This window comes from Nyctereutes procyonoides, unplaced genomic scaffold, assembly GCF_905146905.1.
Source record: "Nyctereutes procyonoides isolate TBG_1078 unplaced genomic scaffold, NYPRO_anot_genome, whole genome shotgun sequence".
Taxonomy (NCBI): domain Eukaryota; kingdom Metazoa; phylum Chordata; class Mammalia; order Carnivora; family Canidae; genus Nyctereutes; species Nyctereutes procyonoides.
This window is the reverse complement of record NW_026575124.1, coordinates 3,287,834-3,302,335: the sequence shown is the minus strand read 5'-3', so window position 1 is coordinate 3,302,335 and position 14,502 is coordinate 3,287,834. Positions and strand designations below refer to the sequence as shown.

The 14,502-nt window shown below is 60.1% G+C and overlaps 1 protein-coding gene across 1 annotated transcript; it reads left to right on the top strand.

Annotated features, from left to right (window-relative positions):
* The first annotated feature begins 8,198 nt into the window (after positions 1-8,198).
* LOC129517367 (keratin, type II microfibrillar, component 7C) lies at positions 8,199-14,502 on the top strand. Its single transcript, XM_055337154.1, has 9 exons — positions 8,199-8,653; positions 10,224-10,432; positions 11,468-11,528; positions 11,665-11,760; positions 11,965-12,129; positions 12,330-12,455; positions 12,701-12,921; positions 13,594-13,625; positions 14,070-14,502. The coding sequence occupies exons 1-9, from the start codon at positions 8,270-8,272 to the stop codon at positions 14,237-14,239; spliced, it is 1,464 nt and encodes a 487-aa protein (XP_055193129.1). The 5' UTR covers positions 8,199-8,269; the 3' UTR covers positions 14,240-14,502.

The window sequence follows — 14,502 nt, the reverse complement described above, 5'->3', positions numbered from 1 at the left end:
GAATTCTAGAATACGACGACTCCGATAGTCAGAAGCGGTTGCAAACTGTGAAATCTCGCCACGACGTCCGTCCGGGTAGCAGCGGCTGCGGGGACGGCTCAGTTCTCTGTTCCAGGGAGCTCCTGCAGTCCCGGGCGGCACCCACGGACGCACGGCGTCTAGAGGGGGCCCCGCTCCTGCCCCCGGCAGCTCAGGCCCCTGGGGAGGGAGGGTGAGCACTCTGGGCCCCCTCGCTGCGTCCAGGCGTCAGCGCTGGCCACGACACACCTGGGCGCAGGCGGGTTAGGGCCCCCGGGACCCTGCGGGGAGTCACAAAGAAGAGGAGGGCGTCTGTCTTGGAGTGGGGGGAGGAGTGGAGGGCATATGAGAGGCAGCTGTGCCCACAGCCACCGAGCGAGGCTGCCGGGGGGACAGGGCTGACGTCATGGGGAGCCCAAAGAGGACAGTGGGCTGACGCAACAGGGGACAGCCAGCTTTGGGATCTACGAAATGCCCCTTCCAGGGCTCCCCAGCCGGCCGGGAGTGAGGGTAGGGGGGACAGGGAGGCTGCTACCTGCCTTGAGGGTGCAGTGGGACACAGCAGCGCCCGTCCCCCAGAGTCCTCCAACTCTGACAGCTCAGAGGCTGTGCCAGGGGAGCACTTTCAGGAGACCCCCAGGAGGAAAACGTGGCTCAGAAACGCTCGTAATCGCCCCGCCCTGTCCTGTCTTCCTCCAGGAGCTCGTCCAGCCGCATCACACCTGCAGGACCCTGCATCCCCATTTCACACACCAAAGCGCTGCTGCGTCTGAGGCTCCAAGGAGCCCCGGGCGGCTGTGTGAGTCACCCCTGGGCCGCACAGGCACCCAGAAAGCCCGACCGGCCCCGCGGCTCCGCTGGAGGGCGCCCCAGCCCGGCGGCCGCGGCGTGGGAAGGGCCCCTCCTCCAGGAAGCCTTCCCAGGGCGATGCCTCTCACGAAGCAGCAGCAGCAGCAGCAGCAGCTTCGCTGGCTCCTCCCCGCCTGCGTTCTTCACTCCCCGCAAGTGCTCGGCACACGGAGCGGCCCGGCCGCAGCCCCCCAGGGTCCACTTCCTAACAGATCCGCGCACTGGGCTTCCCTCCAATTCATCGTGTGCCCCGACGGTCCCGGTTCCCTGGAAATCTGCTTCCGGGACACAGCTCCCCGGTCACCGACAGCTGCGCAGCCCAGTCTCCGTGGTCCCCTCCCCACGTCTTTACTGAGTCTTCCGTGTCCCCTGGGCAGACAGGTGAACCCGTCGCACGCCCCAGTTCCTGCCACAGTGGCCCCAGGAGCCCCTGGAAAGCCGCTCTCTGTTTTGCTCCCCTGTTCCCTTCATCCCCTACCCCTGCTGTCCCTCTCGGCGCAGGTGACACGTGTGATGTCCTCACATAGTCGCTCGTGCCTGGAAAGGAAGCTACGCTGCTCTGGGAGCCGGCCTGTCCCACCTGCCGCCGCGGTGCAGTCCTGACGTGACACGTCCCCGCGGGACACTGTGGGGTCTGCGAGTCCATGGCCTGTGCGGCTTCCAGCGGCCCTCATCTCCCCGCGTGCATCCCCCTCTCCCTGGCACCGCGGAGCCCTGGCCTGCCTCAGCCTCCTGCTGCTGTGCCCAAGGCCACCGCGAACCGCCTTGTCCTTGCAGGAGGGGGGCTTTTCAGGAGGGCGGCCGGGGGCTCCCAGGGTGTCTGCTCCCCGGAATCCACTGCCTTAGGCTGTGCTGCACTCCAGAACACCTCCCCTTCCCTCGCGTGCACGGGTCCCCACCTCCCACCGCCCCCGCCCTGGTCAGGGTCCCCATCCCCCCACCCCGATCCCCTCACCGCTGCCCACCCATAGTCAGGAGCACCCACAGTCTCATCTTCGCCACCCACTTTGCTTTTCCGGGGCGTCGACTAGCTGTTCATCTTTTCTCCCCCACTGAACTGGAATTCTTGATTTTGATGTGTTTGTGTCAATCAAATCTTTTTTTTTTTTTAACCTTGCGATTTCGGCTTCTAGCATTTGCTTGAGAATGCTTTGCCTCGCCCTAAGCTACAAGGAAGATCTCTTGTGTGCTCTCCTGTGTGCGTCCCGGGTCCTGCCGCGGCCTTCATTCCCCGGGGGGCGCCCACCGTGTAGGGTACAGACTGGACTCCAGCTCCGCGCTTGCCATGTGCTGAGTCTGTTTGTACCAATCTCACCCACTGAAGAAATGGCCTTTTGCATGTCGCCCCAACCTTTTTTTTTTTTAAAGGGGCTGTTTTGGGCTCTGTCTTCCGTTCCAGTGGCCCGTTGACCTGCTGCTGTGTAGGTTCCGTACTTCTTTATCACTGGGGCGCTCAGATCCACGGACAATCTCTTTGCTTTCCTTTTTCACAACCGCCTTTACCACAAGTGGATTTTATTCTTTCTTTTTTTTTTAAGATTTTATTTATTCATGAGAGACACAGAGAGAGAGAGAGAGAGGCAGAGACAGGCAGAGGGAGAAGCAGGCTCCATGCAGGGAGCTCGACGTCAGACTCGATCCCAGGACCCCAGGGTCATGCCCTGGGCCAAAGGCGGCGCTGAACCACTGAGCCCCCCGGGCTGCCTGGATTTTATTTTTTCACATAAGTTTTAGATCATTTCATCAAGTCCCTCAGAAGAAATCCAGCCCAGGGTTTTATTGGGTTTGCCTTATAAATTAACTCCGAGGGAACTCCTATCTTTGGAGCATGAGGTCAAACTATCCTTGAATGTGATAGAAACCCACTTCACTGGATTCTCTTGTATGTTCTCCTCAGATGTGAGGCTTACGTGGCTCTTCACAGCGATCTCGGGAGGGCTTTGCTGCTACACCATAAATACGTCCTTATTTTTATCGCTCTTAGGAATGGTGTCTTCATTTTTCTCTCTATTTGCTAACTGACGGCTGCTGACGCAGAAGAACACTCCGGATTGCTGTAAGTTGACCTTGTAACTGGTTGCTCATCTCATCTCATTATTTCTTTTTTTTTTATTTTTATTTATGATAGTCACAGAGAGAGAGAGAGAGGCAGAGACACAGGCAGAGGGAGAAGCAGGCTCCATGCACCGGGAGCCCAACGTGAGATTCGATCCCGGGTCTCCAGGATCACGCCCTGGGCCAAAGGCAGGCGCCAAACCGCTGCGCCACCCAGGGATCCCTCATCTCATTATTTCTATAGTTTATCAGTTGAATGCATTTGGCCGTCTTTTTATTTATTTATTTGACAGAGAGACTGAGCACAAGCAGGGGGAGAGGCAGGCAGATGGAGAAGGGACAAGCAGGGAGCCCCATGCAGGGCTGGATCCCAGGACCCTGAGATCATGACTGGAGCTGAAGGCACATGAACCACCAGGAGCCCCAATTTTTTTTAAAGATTTTATTTATTTATTCATGAGAGACAGAGAGAGAGAGACACAGGCAGAGGGAGAAGCAGGCTCCATGCAGGGATCCCGATGTGGGACTCGATCCGGGGACCGAGGGATCACACCCTGAGCTGAAGGCAGATGCTCAACCGCTGAGCCCCCCAGGCATCCCAGGAGCCCCAATCTTGTTTGGCCTTCTATGTAGCTGTGCCAACAATGCCAGTTCCCTCCTCATCCCTATATTTATCTTCTGAGCCGGGAATTCCAGTATGTGGAGCCCAGCCTTGAGAGTAGGGCACCCTCGTCCTGCTCCCGGCTTTATGAGAGTGTACCCAAAGTTCATCCTGTAGACGCAACACCCCCAAGCTCCCCAGTGCCCGTCCATGGCCCTTTGAAGACTCCTGGACTCTCCTGCCACCCTCCGCCCGGCGCTGCCTTCACCACGCTGACTTTCCCAAGCCCTTCCCATCTTTGAAAGCCCGGCTCAAGGCTGACCTTTCCCACAGTCTCCCCATTTGCCCCAGCTCACAGAGAGCTCCCCCATGGGCCCCTGAGCCAGCACACACGCTGTCCATCGACAGCCCATGAGCTGCCCTGAAGAACTACTGTATCTCCCATCCATTTAGCCTGTGCCTATTTACAGATCTACCCCGACTAAGCAGCCAGCTCCTTGAGGACCGGGATGTTTATCACACTCCTCTTTATACCCTGAGGTACACGATACTTGCTTAATAAACGGTTCTGGGGCACAGGAAGGCACCACGTGCCATCAGCTCCAGCTCGGAGGCCTGTGTGCTGTGAGTTCAAGGCCAGAAGGCGCAACGGGAAGCAGCAAGGTTGCAGAGCGAAGGCAAGCAAAGGCTCAGAAGGAGATGCCCACCACCCCTGGGCCTCAGCTGCCCCTGTGCCTTCACCAGCACCACCTCACCGCGTCTTCACGGGGCCCAGGAGGCCGATATTCCAATGGTCATTTTGCAGATGAAGAGACAGGGTGCACAGAGATGAACTACTTGTCACGCAGCCACTGAGAATCCCATGGATTTGCATCCCCACTTCCTGACTCCCAAATCCTCCTACTTCATGGCAGTGGCCTCCCCGCGGAAATGCCACCTCCACAGCCAGGCAAGCAACAGCCAGGCACAACCCAGGCCAGGACGGTTGTCCCTCTGGACTCACGAGTCCATGTTCAGGAATTTATTTTAAAGAAATAAGGGCAGGACACCTGGGTGGCTCAGCGGTTGAGCACCTGCCTTCAGCTCAGGGCGTGATCCCAGATACCCGGGTTCGAGTCCCACATCAGGGTCCTTGCACGCAGCCTGCTTCTCCCTCTGCCTCTCTCTCTCTCTCTCTCTCTCTCTCTCTCATGAATAAATAAATAAAATCTTTAAAAAAATAAATGAAAAATAAAAAATAAAAAAAAATAAATGAGTGGACATGTGCATGAAGAGCTATCTTACAAACGTTCCTCACAGAGTTGTTCATCAAAACTCCACTAAGAAGGGACAGGGGCACCTAGGTGGCTCAGTCTATTGAGCATCTAACTCTTGAGTCTTGGTTTGGGCTCAGGTCATGACCTCGGGGTCCTGGGATGGAGTCCCACGTCAGGCCCCGCACTCAGCGGGGAGTCTCTCTAAGGACTTTCTCTCTCCTTTTCCCTCTCCCTTGCCCTCTTCTCCTCCCTCTGCTCATGCCCTCTCTCTCTCGCTCTCTCAAATGAATAAATAAATCCATTAAAAAATCCATTAAGAGGGAACACAAATTAAAAGGCCCATCCATATGAAATGACAATTGCATAAGTGGGTCAGCAGCCAGACGGACAGGCAGGTGGCCACCAGAAAACCACTGATGAATGCGGCCAAGTGGTGCTCACAGGCCCAGGGAGGTAGGCAGGAAGCTAAGCTAGAAGTCGGGGCAAGCAGTGCACTCCAGGCAGCAGGGACGAGGCCGCCCCAGGCCAACCCAGGCCAGCTGTGCGAAGGGCAGGCTCGGGCCCGGGCCTTGGGGCCCGCACCAGTCTGGGGCTCGACCAGAGCCTTTATAGCCCATGGTTAGGGTGGAGCCAATCCAGCCTGGGACCCAGGTGGAAGGAAGCAGCCTGTTGGCCAGCTCTCCCTTTGTCAGCTTCCTGTCTAAGCCTATTTTCAAGGGCTCACCCAGTTTGCAATCCCCTTTGTTCTCGGCCATTTACAAATAGGTGCTCTAATTAAGGCTTTCTGATGTGGCCACAATTGCCTTGTAAAGCTGCTGGGCTGTTTTCTGCTTACCAAGAGTGACACTGCGCCGCCTGTGTCCACTGTCCCTTTGCAAGGCCCTGCTGGAACCAAGACCAGTCACCTTGTCAGTATGGGTGAAGGCGGGGGTGGCACCGCCCCCCTCCAGACACCCAGTGAATCCTCCCAAGAGCCCAGCAAAGATGGCTCTCCATTCCTATTTTACAGGTAAGGAAACACGACTCGCCGGGGTCACAGAGCTAGTCAGTGGCAGAGCTGGGCTTCAAACCACACCTTTTTATGTCCAGAATCAGCACGACCATCGTCTCCAATCAGGACAGGGGCCTGGGCGTACTCATGGCTCCCCCAACCCCCAGGAAGCGGCTGTGTCTACACAGGCTGTGTCTACACAGGGGCCCTCAGTGAAGCTTGCACCTCGACACAGAGCCCATTGGGTGTGCGTGTGACCGAGGAACGGGGTCAGAGGACAGAGGTGCGATGACCAGCAGGGTAATAGAGAAATGTTTCCTGGAAGACTCACCACCTTGTAGCTCTCAGCATTTTACCAAGAAATAAATCCCACATAATCCTCGGATGCTCAGCACTTCCAGTTGAGACAAGAGGGGAGCAAGAGCCGGTTCTTTCTTGGAGCTCTGGCAGATATGTGAGCCAGCCAACACTCAGCCGTGCCTCCCGCAGAAGGACTCCAACCCCCCCAACCCCGGCCACTCGGCTGGAATCAGCCCCTCCCTCCCTCACCCCAGGCCTACGTGCTTGGGTGTCTCCAGCCCATAACCCACGGAGTTCCCAGTCTACACTCGAGTCTGTGAAGATGTATTCCTAGGGCCCAGGTGGAGGGGCTAGAAGTACCCCCTGTGCTCAGAAATGATTTGCCCTCCCTCACCCCGGGATGTAAGTGGCTCATGCACCCTGAGAGGAGCAAAGAGGGCAAAAGGTGAGGCCCCGGGAGGGGGGATGGGGAGAGCTATTTTTAGCCCAGGCTGGGTCAGCATCTGCTTGTGGCTGGTCAGCAAACAGGTCCATCAAAGGAGTCATCATTGAGAACAAAGGCAGTCAAGAGACTTGCTCTTGGAAGGGTTTACAGGCTCCGATCCGCAGGCTCGAGGCACCTCTTGACTCGGTCCAATGTCCACCCAGCAAAGCCACCGCGGGTCCCAGCCCAAAGGGATGAGGGCAAAGCAGCTTGGCTGTCAGGGCAACCACATGAGCTCCCCACCTCCTCTCACAACATGGGTCCTCAGAGGGGAGGAAGTGATGTCATTTCAAACCTGCTGACCTCCTTCCTCCCATGTCCAGCACCCTTCATCCTTCCTGGTGGGCGCATCCCTGCCGGGACCCTAAAGACCCACACGCCCCCATAACAGATCCCAGCTCAGCCTAGGCATCTCTGGGCCTTCCGTCCACCCATGGCTTCTCCCCCTTGCCCATTGGCCAAATGTTGGCACCCCTGTATGCATGCCACCCTCTCCTACCTCCAAACAGCTCAGTCTCCGCTGGACTCCCAGAACCCAGCAATGTCGGCGTGCGGTAAGAATTTGCTGAATGAGGGACGCCCGGGTGGCTCAGTGGTTGAGCGTCTGCCTTTGGCTCAGGGCCTGATCCTGGAGACCCCGGATCGAGTCCCACGTCGGGCTCCCTGCATGGAGCCTGCTTCTCCCTCTGCCTGTGTCTCTGCCTCCCTCTCTGTTTCTTGAATGTGAATGAATAAATAAAAATCTTAAAAAAAAAAAGAAAAAGAAAAGAATTTTCTGAATGAATGAGAGAATGCATGATTACCCAGTCTAGTCTCCAAATGGGAGCCGGCCTCCTTTCTCATGTCCTCCCAACCCTACCCCACCCTCCCCCAGTCCTGCTTCAACCCACCTCCAAGTAGTCTTCCCCAATTCATCTCTGTAGCTCTGGGAAATTCCACGCTCCCAATCCTGCCCCCCTACTAGTCCCCCAGCAACGAGGCCCAGAACTCTGGAGAATAGTCTTGGGTGTCTCATGGACTCTCGGACTCAGTTTCTCCTACATCCCATCTAGCAGCCCCTGGCTTGTCTTCCTAGGAATATCCAAGGTGCAAAGATTATGTTACCTCCCAAACCTCCACCCCCACTGCCGTCCCTGACTAGACTCTGGGTAGGAACAGGTCAGGAGAGGCTGAGATTGACAGTGGAGAACGGGATGTGCTTCAGAGAGACAGAGGCAGGCGGAGAAGCCTCCTAGAACAACAGGGGGCTTGGGACATGCAGCCTGAGGCCAGGTCACAGGTCTGGGGCCCACAGCCCGGTGATGCCCCTTCCAGAGAAGGCTCAGGGAACAGGCTCCCCCCAGTCACTGTGCCCATTCCCAGTGGTCAGAGCGTGGAGCCCAGCTGAGGCTTCCAGGACCCCTTCCCTTTCTCCGCTTCCAGTAGCAATGGGAGGGGGAGAGGCAATGAGGAAGCTTGTTAACAGCTTTGAAGATGAAACAGGCCTGTGGCTGTGGATTGTTGACACAACTACCCTGAAGAGGCAAGCCGGGTTGGCTCTTAAGAGGCCGGGATGATGCCAAGCCAATAAAATTCAGCTATTGTCACCCTGCTGCCCCTTTTAATGCCAGCTGCCCGTGGTGCATAAAAGGGCCTGCCACAGCCCAGGGAGTACAAGCCTCTGGCTCCTTCCTCTGCCAGCTTCTCCACTGTCCAGACACCTTCCCATCTCCAGCATGACCTGTGGCTTCAGCAACGTGGGCTGCGGATTCGGCCCCAGGACCTTGAGCTGCGCCTCGGCCTGCGGGCCCCGGCCCGGCCGCTGCTGCATCACGGCCGCCCCCTACCGCGGCGTCTCCTGCTACCGCGGCCTCACCGGGGGCTTCGGCAGCCACAGCGTCTGCGGGGCCTTCCGGGCCGGCTCCTGCGGCCGCAGCTTCGGCTACCGCTCGGGCGGCGTGTGCGGGCCCAGCCCGCCCTGCATCACCACCGTGTCGGTCAACGAGAGCCTCCTGACGCCCCTCAACCTGGAGATCGACCCCAACGCGCAGTGCGTCAAGCACGAGGAGAAGGAGCAGATCAAGTGCCTCAACAGCAGGTTCGCCGCCTTCATCGACAAGGTGGGTGTCCCTGGTCACCCTTCCCGGGCCCCACCCATGCTCACACTCAGGCCAGGCACCGAGGAGGGAGTCAGAGCCGTTTGTTTGCCCATAGACCCCCCCCCCCGTCCAGTCCAAAAGGAAGAGGCAGTCATGCGCCCAGGACACGGACAGAAGGACGAGAATAGGATCGGGGCTGCCGGTCTGACGGGGAGGGCACCCAGGAAACCTGTAAGCAGGAAGCAGAAGCAGCATCTCCTGGGGAGCACAGGGCTGTCGCGGGGGTATCCGACCAGTTTGCAGTCAAACAGCTGTTCCCGCGGGAAGGCAGTGCCCCCCCCCGCCCCGTGCCAGGGCAGGCCTGCGAGTTAACGCTGCAGACCGCCTGGGGTGTTCTGGGTCAGGGTCACAGGCGCCGTTTCTCTGCCAGGTGGTTCCCCGGCCGTTGAGCGGGGGCCCAGGATGCTTTGGTGCTTTGTCCGGGTCTGGGGCTCGGGATCCAGGGATGAACAGTGGCTACAGTCCCCACCCTCAGGGCCTCGTGCGGAGCAGATGGGAAATGGTCAGGACACGTCGTAAGCCACCTGCAGGTGCCAGTGTCCGGTGCAAGTCTGCAGCCACCTTCCCCAGCGAATTGGGGAAACTGGGCAGTGGCATGAGGGGCAGAGGGAGAGGACTCCCAGGCAGGAAGGACCCAACAAATCTGAAATTCCTAACAACAGGAAGCACCACGGAGAGCATAGGAAAGGACTGGCCAGGGCTGTGGCAACGTTTCTAGACGAGGGGTTCGAGGGGAGGAGGAGGGCCAGCCGGGCCAGCCTGGCAGCAGGCAGAGGGACGTGCCATTTTCCTGGGGCCCAATGGTCCATCGTTATTGGAGAGAAGAGAGAAGAGCCCCCGGGGGAGGGGGGGGCCAACGGTCAGAGTGTGAGTCTTCCCTCTGCTACTGTGACACCTCAGGCGACACCTCAGGTCCCTGGACCTCCAGTTCCACGTCTGTAAAAGGAAAAGGGTCGGTGCCCAGAGCATTCCCGCACTAATGTCCCAAGGGGAGCTATTATCCTAATTGCACGGTTGCTGCAAGGTCTCCATCGTTGGCACAGGCCTTATTTTTCACCTTTTGCAGTCTGCCTTTCTAGAAAGGGCGGCCCGCTCATCTGCATGCTGACGGCCGCACCTGACCTGGTGTAGCAGCTGTCCAGCACGCAGGCGCCCTTTCATGCCAGGGCTCATTAAAGCCTCTTGGTGAGGAGAGCATGAACCTCCCGCCTGGCGGAGGGGAGACGTGCCCTGCCCGAGGACGTGCTCTTAGCAAGTAGCAGCAGAACCTGGACTCTGTGTAGTTTGGCACTTCCCATGGCACCAGGTAATTGCCTAGAAGAGACTGTAGCGAGCTCTCAGGAAGGACTTCCAGATGCGCCGATCAAGCCCTGCTGTGGCTTTGACATACACCTGCTACGTCTGAGAGTTGGGGACCCGCAGGTCCTGGGGCTGGGACCCGGCCTCCCCACCTCTTGCCCACCCCCCTCCCCTCCCACCCCCACCCCGATCCTGTAAGAAGAGATTCTCAGGCTCTGCCTCTGGGTGGCAGGTGCGCTTCCTGGAGCAGCAGAACAAGCTGCTGGAGACCAAGTGGCAGTTCTACCAGAACCGCAAGTGCTGCGAGAGCAACCTGGAGCCCCTGTTCGAGGGCTACATCGAGACGCTGAGGCGGGAGGCCGAGTGCGTGGAGGCCGACAGCGGGAGGCTGGCCTCCGAGCTCAACCACGTCCAGGAGGTGCTGGAGGGCTACAAGAAGAAGTGAGTGCTGGAAGGCGCCGGCGCGGGAAAGGGTTGGAAGGAAGCTCCCAGCACATGGGGGGGGGGGGCCGGGGGCGGGGGGCATGTCTGGGTCTGAGGCCGGGCCTCTGCCCGAGGCTGGATAAGAACCTGCACTGTCTTGCCTTCCCCAAGGCTCGCGCGGCCTGCGGAGGGTGCTGGCCCCCTGGGGGATGGAGCTCCCCTGCCTTCCTATCAGCGGGCCGGGGAATGATGTTGTCTCCCTTCCTCCGTGGTCCACATGCTTAGGCCTCTCAACTAGCAGTGTCTACAAGGTGCCGGCCGGACGCGGAGAAGGCTGCCAGCAATCCAGGGGCGGGCAGTAGCTGTAGTGCCCGTCCTGGGGGGCTTCCCATCTGCCGGAAGGCAGGCGTGGCCGAGTCACCGACATAGGCCATCAGTTAGAGAGTGTGACACGTGACATGGAGGGTGCACACCGGGTACTCTCCGTGTAAGAAGCTGCTTCCCAGGGGGGGCCGAGTGGCTTCCTTCAGCAACACTCTCCACCCTGAACTTCAGGGGCAACCGTGCTCCCCACGTGGGGCTCTGAGCTGGCCCGGGGCCCCCAGCCCCCCAGCAGGAGGAAGTGGCAGGTTGACTCCTGGTTGGCTGAGTCCAGGAGGGGAGTGAGAGAGGGGGACCCCACGACCTGGAGCAAAGCCAGGGGCAAGGGGCAGGGGGCAGAAGAGAGGAAATGCAGACCAGGGTGAGGACACAGGCACCTCCCACTCCCCGGCCCTATGCACACGCACATGCACATGCACACGCGTGTACACGCTCAAGTGCCGGCTCTCGCCTCCCATCCCCACTGAGGAGCTCGGGGGTGACATGCACGTGGGGACTTCGGCCCCCCGCTGGACCTCAGCAGGCCTGGCCAGGATTTCGTCCTGCCTCATTTCATTAGGAGGTGGGGGGTGACCAGGGAGGGGGTCTGGGGATCAAGCTCCTCGGCACGCACGCTTCGGGGCCAAGCAGAGAGGTGCTCAGACGGGCTCCTGTCCTTCCCGCCCACCTCAGGTATGAAGAAGAAGTCGCACTTCGGGCCACCGCCGAGAACGAGTTTGTGGCCCTAAAGAAGGTGAGTGCCCGAGGCCCAGACCCCACCCTGAGTCCCCGGCCACCCCTCCTGGCTGCCCAGCCAAGGCCACCCTGCCGCCAAGCCCTCGCGGTGCCCTGAGCACGGCTGGCCTCACAGCCCTCTGAACCCCACGCAGGATGTGGACTGCGCCTACCTCCGCAAGTCAGACCTGGAGGCCAACGCCGAGGCCCTGACCGAGGAGATCGACTTCCTGCGGCGCCTGTATGAGGAGGTGAGGGGCCGTGGTCCAGGCAGAGACCTGGCAGCCAGCCTGGAAGAGGGGGCCCTGGCCTGGGACTGGTTGGCCTGGGGTCGGGCTGAGGCCTGCAGTCCATGGGGCTATAGTGGGAGCAGGGGCCGGAGACCAGGGGGGTTGGGTCCACATGTGCTGGGAGAGGCTGGGGTGCAAACAAGATCTTCCATCCTCCCCCCGCAGGAGATCCGCGTCCTCCACGCCCACATCTCAGACACCTCGGTCATCGTCAAGATGGACAACAGCCGGGACCTGAACATGGACTGCATCGTGGCCGAGATCAAGGCCCAGTACGACGACATCGCCAGCCGCAGCCGGGCTGAGGCCGAGTCCTGGTACCGCAGCAAGGTCGGGGCCCAGCCTCCCCCTGCCAGAGCCCCAGAAGGAGGGATGCTGAAAGGGCTTTGGGTTTTGTGCAGGTGGGATGGACGAGGGAAGGGCAGGCAGCCCTCGGGTCGGGGTGGCAGTTGTGCAAGGTGTGGGGCTCAGCGGGATGACCCGTCCTGAGCCTCAGGAGCCCCTGTGAACCGTCCCCCCCACCCCCTCAGTGTGAGGAGATGAAGGCCACGGTGATCCGGCACGGGGAGACCCTGCGCCGCACCAAGGAGGAGATCAACGAGCTCAACCGCATGATCCAGAGGCTGACGGCCGAGGTCGAGAACGCCAAGTGCCAGGTAGGGCTCACGTTGAGCGTCCCCAGGGCCGCCCAGGCAGCGTGTGCCCCAGGGACCACCCCACTCACGCCCCAGCCCATGTGCCTGGCTAGAGGCCCTGGTTGTGGCCCTTGGGGGGACCCGGCTGATGAAGGGAGAGGCCTTTTCCTGGGGGGGGGGGGGGGCGTAGGTGGGAGCGACCAGACACATCCAGGAAATGGAGAGAGAGACCCGGGACCATAGCACCCTGTTCTCTGCGCCCCCAGAACACCAAGCTGGAGGCCGCCGTGACGCAGGCGGAGCAGCAGGGCGAGGCGGCCCTCACCGACGCCCGCTGCAAGCTGGCCGAGCTGGAGGCCGCCCTGCAGAAGGCCAAGCAGGACATGGCCTGCCTGGTCAAGGAGTACCAGGAGGTGATGAACTCCAAGCTGGGCCTGGACATCGAGATCGCCACCTACAGGCGGCTGCTGGAGGGCGAGGAGCAGAGGTGAGGCCCAACCCACCAGCCCCAGGAATTACACCTGCGTCGATCTGCCCATATCCCAATCAGCCCCGAGAACTGACCCCAAGCCAGACTCTGGGGTCTTGGAATCCCAGATCTGAAAAGACTGGACCTTGGACATAGCATACAGCAGGGGGAAAAATGAAGACTTGTCACTGTGAGGTCTTGAGTCCCAGAGAACCCAGGTCCCTGCTAGGACAGCACCTGGACACCTAGACAGACACCCACTCTCATTCCTCAAGTCACGCCATCCCCAAGTCTTGCACAGTCTCCCTGCCTGGTTTCTAGGAGGTCACCTTGCCCAGCGGCAGGCCGAAGTGGCCAAACTGGGACCCTGGCCTCATGTGACTGCCCTGCAGAGCCTTCCCCTTCCACGTGTGCCATGTGCGGTTGTTCAGGTTGTGCCCTGCACAAAGGCAGCCAGCGGAGGAGCCTTTGAGCCTTTTAAGAGCTCAAATCCAGCCCATACTCTGCTTGCCAAACACAGTGTGGCCTGACATTGCTGCAGTGGCCCGAACGGTGCTTTTGAAAAGTTACACGAAGGCGTAAATAGAGGCCGGAAATAGACCTGAGATGGTCCGTTCCGGCGCGCAGGATATTCGAGGATCTCACTGTGACTTCTTTTCTCTTCCCCTTTCTTCCCTTTTCCCCACTCAGGCTGTGTGAAGGTGTTGGAGCCGTGAATGTCTGTAAGTATCTTGAGCCCTGGAAGGGAAAATTGTATGTTGGGCGACAAGAATGTTCTGGCTACGAGTGTATAGAAACGCTCTGGGGTGGGGGCAGCGCTTCCAATCATTTGCCCAGTAAATGGGAGTAGGTGGGTAGTGCAGGAGGAGGGACTACGGTTAGCTCTCAGGGAGAACCGGACAGCCTGTCGGGGATCGGGGAAGGGGAAGCACACCAGGTCGCCGCAGGAAGGAACCTGAGACGTGAAGCCGAGGCCCAGACAGAGGAAGGGACTTGCCCAAGGTCACAGAGCAGGAGTCTCAGAAGCCAGGGCTCCTGGCTGTGGGGTCAGGTTCCTTCCACGCCCCCAGAAGTACAGCTCGAGGCCGTCTGTGTCCTTCCCTGGAGGGTCAGGCAGGTCAGAGAGGCCACCAGCCCGGCCTCCTGACTTGCCCCCGTTCCTGCAGGCGTCAGCAGCTCCCGGGGCGGGGTCGTCTGCGGTGACCTCTGCGTGTCGGGCTCCCGGCCTGTGACCGGCAGCGTGTGCAGCGCCCCGTGCACCGGGAACGTGGCGGTGAGCACGGGCATGTGCGCACCCTGCGGCCCGCTGAACACCACCTGCGGAGGGCGGTGTTAGGCGGCCCCCCCCCGAGAGAGCCGGAGAAGCCCCCCTGCCTGCCGGACGTGCCCGCCGCGGGCTCTCCCCCTCGTGTTCTGAGAAGACGCCCCCCGCGGCTCCTCCGCTCACCTCCGCCCGCGGGAAGCGGCTGCCTTGGCTGCAGGCCCCTCCGCGGAGAAGGGCTCTCCTGCCCCCGAAGGAGCGTGGCTGACGCCCACCCCCTCCCCGCCCGCCTCTCTGGTCTCTTGTCTCCTGTTGTCCCAATAAACTGGGGGACCCGC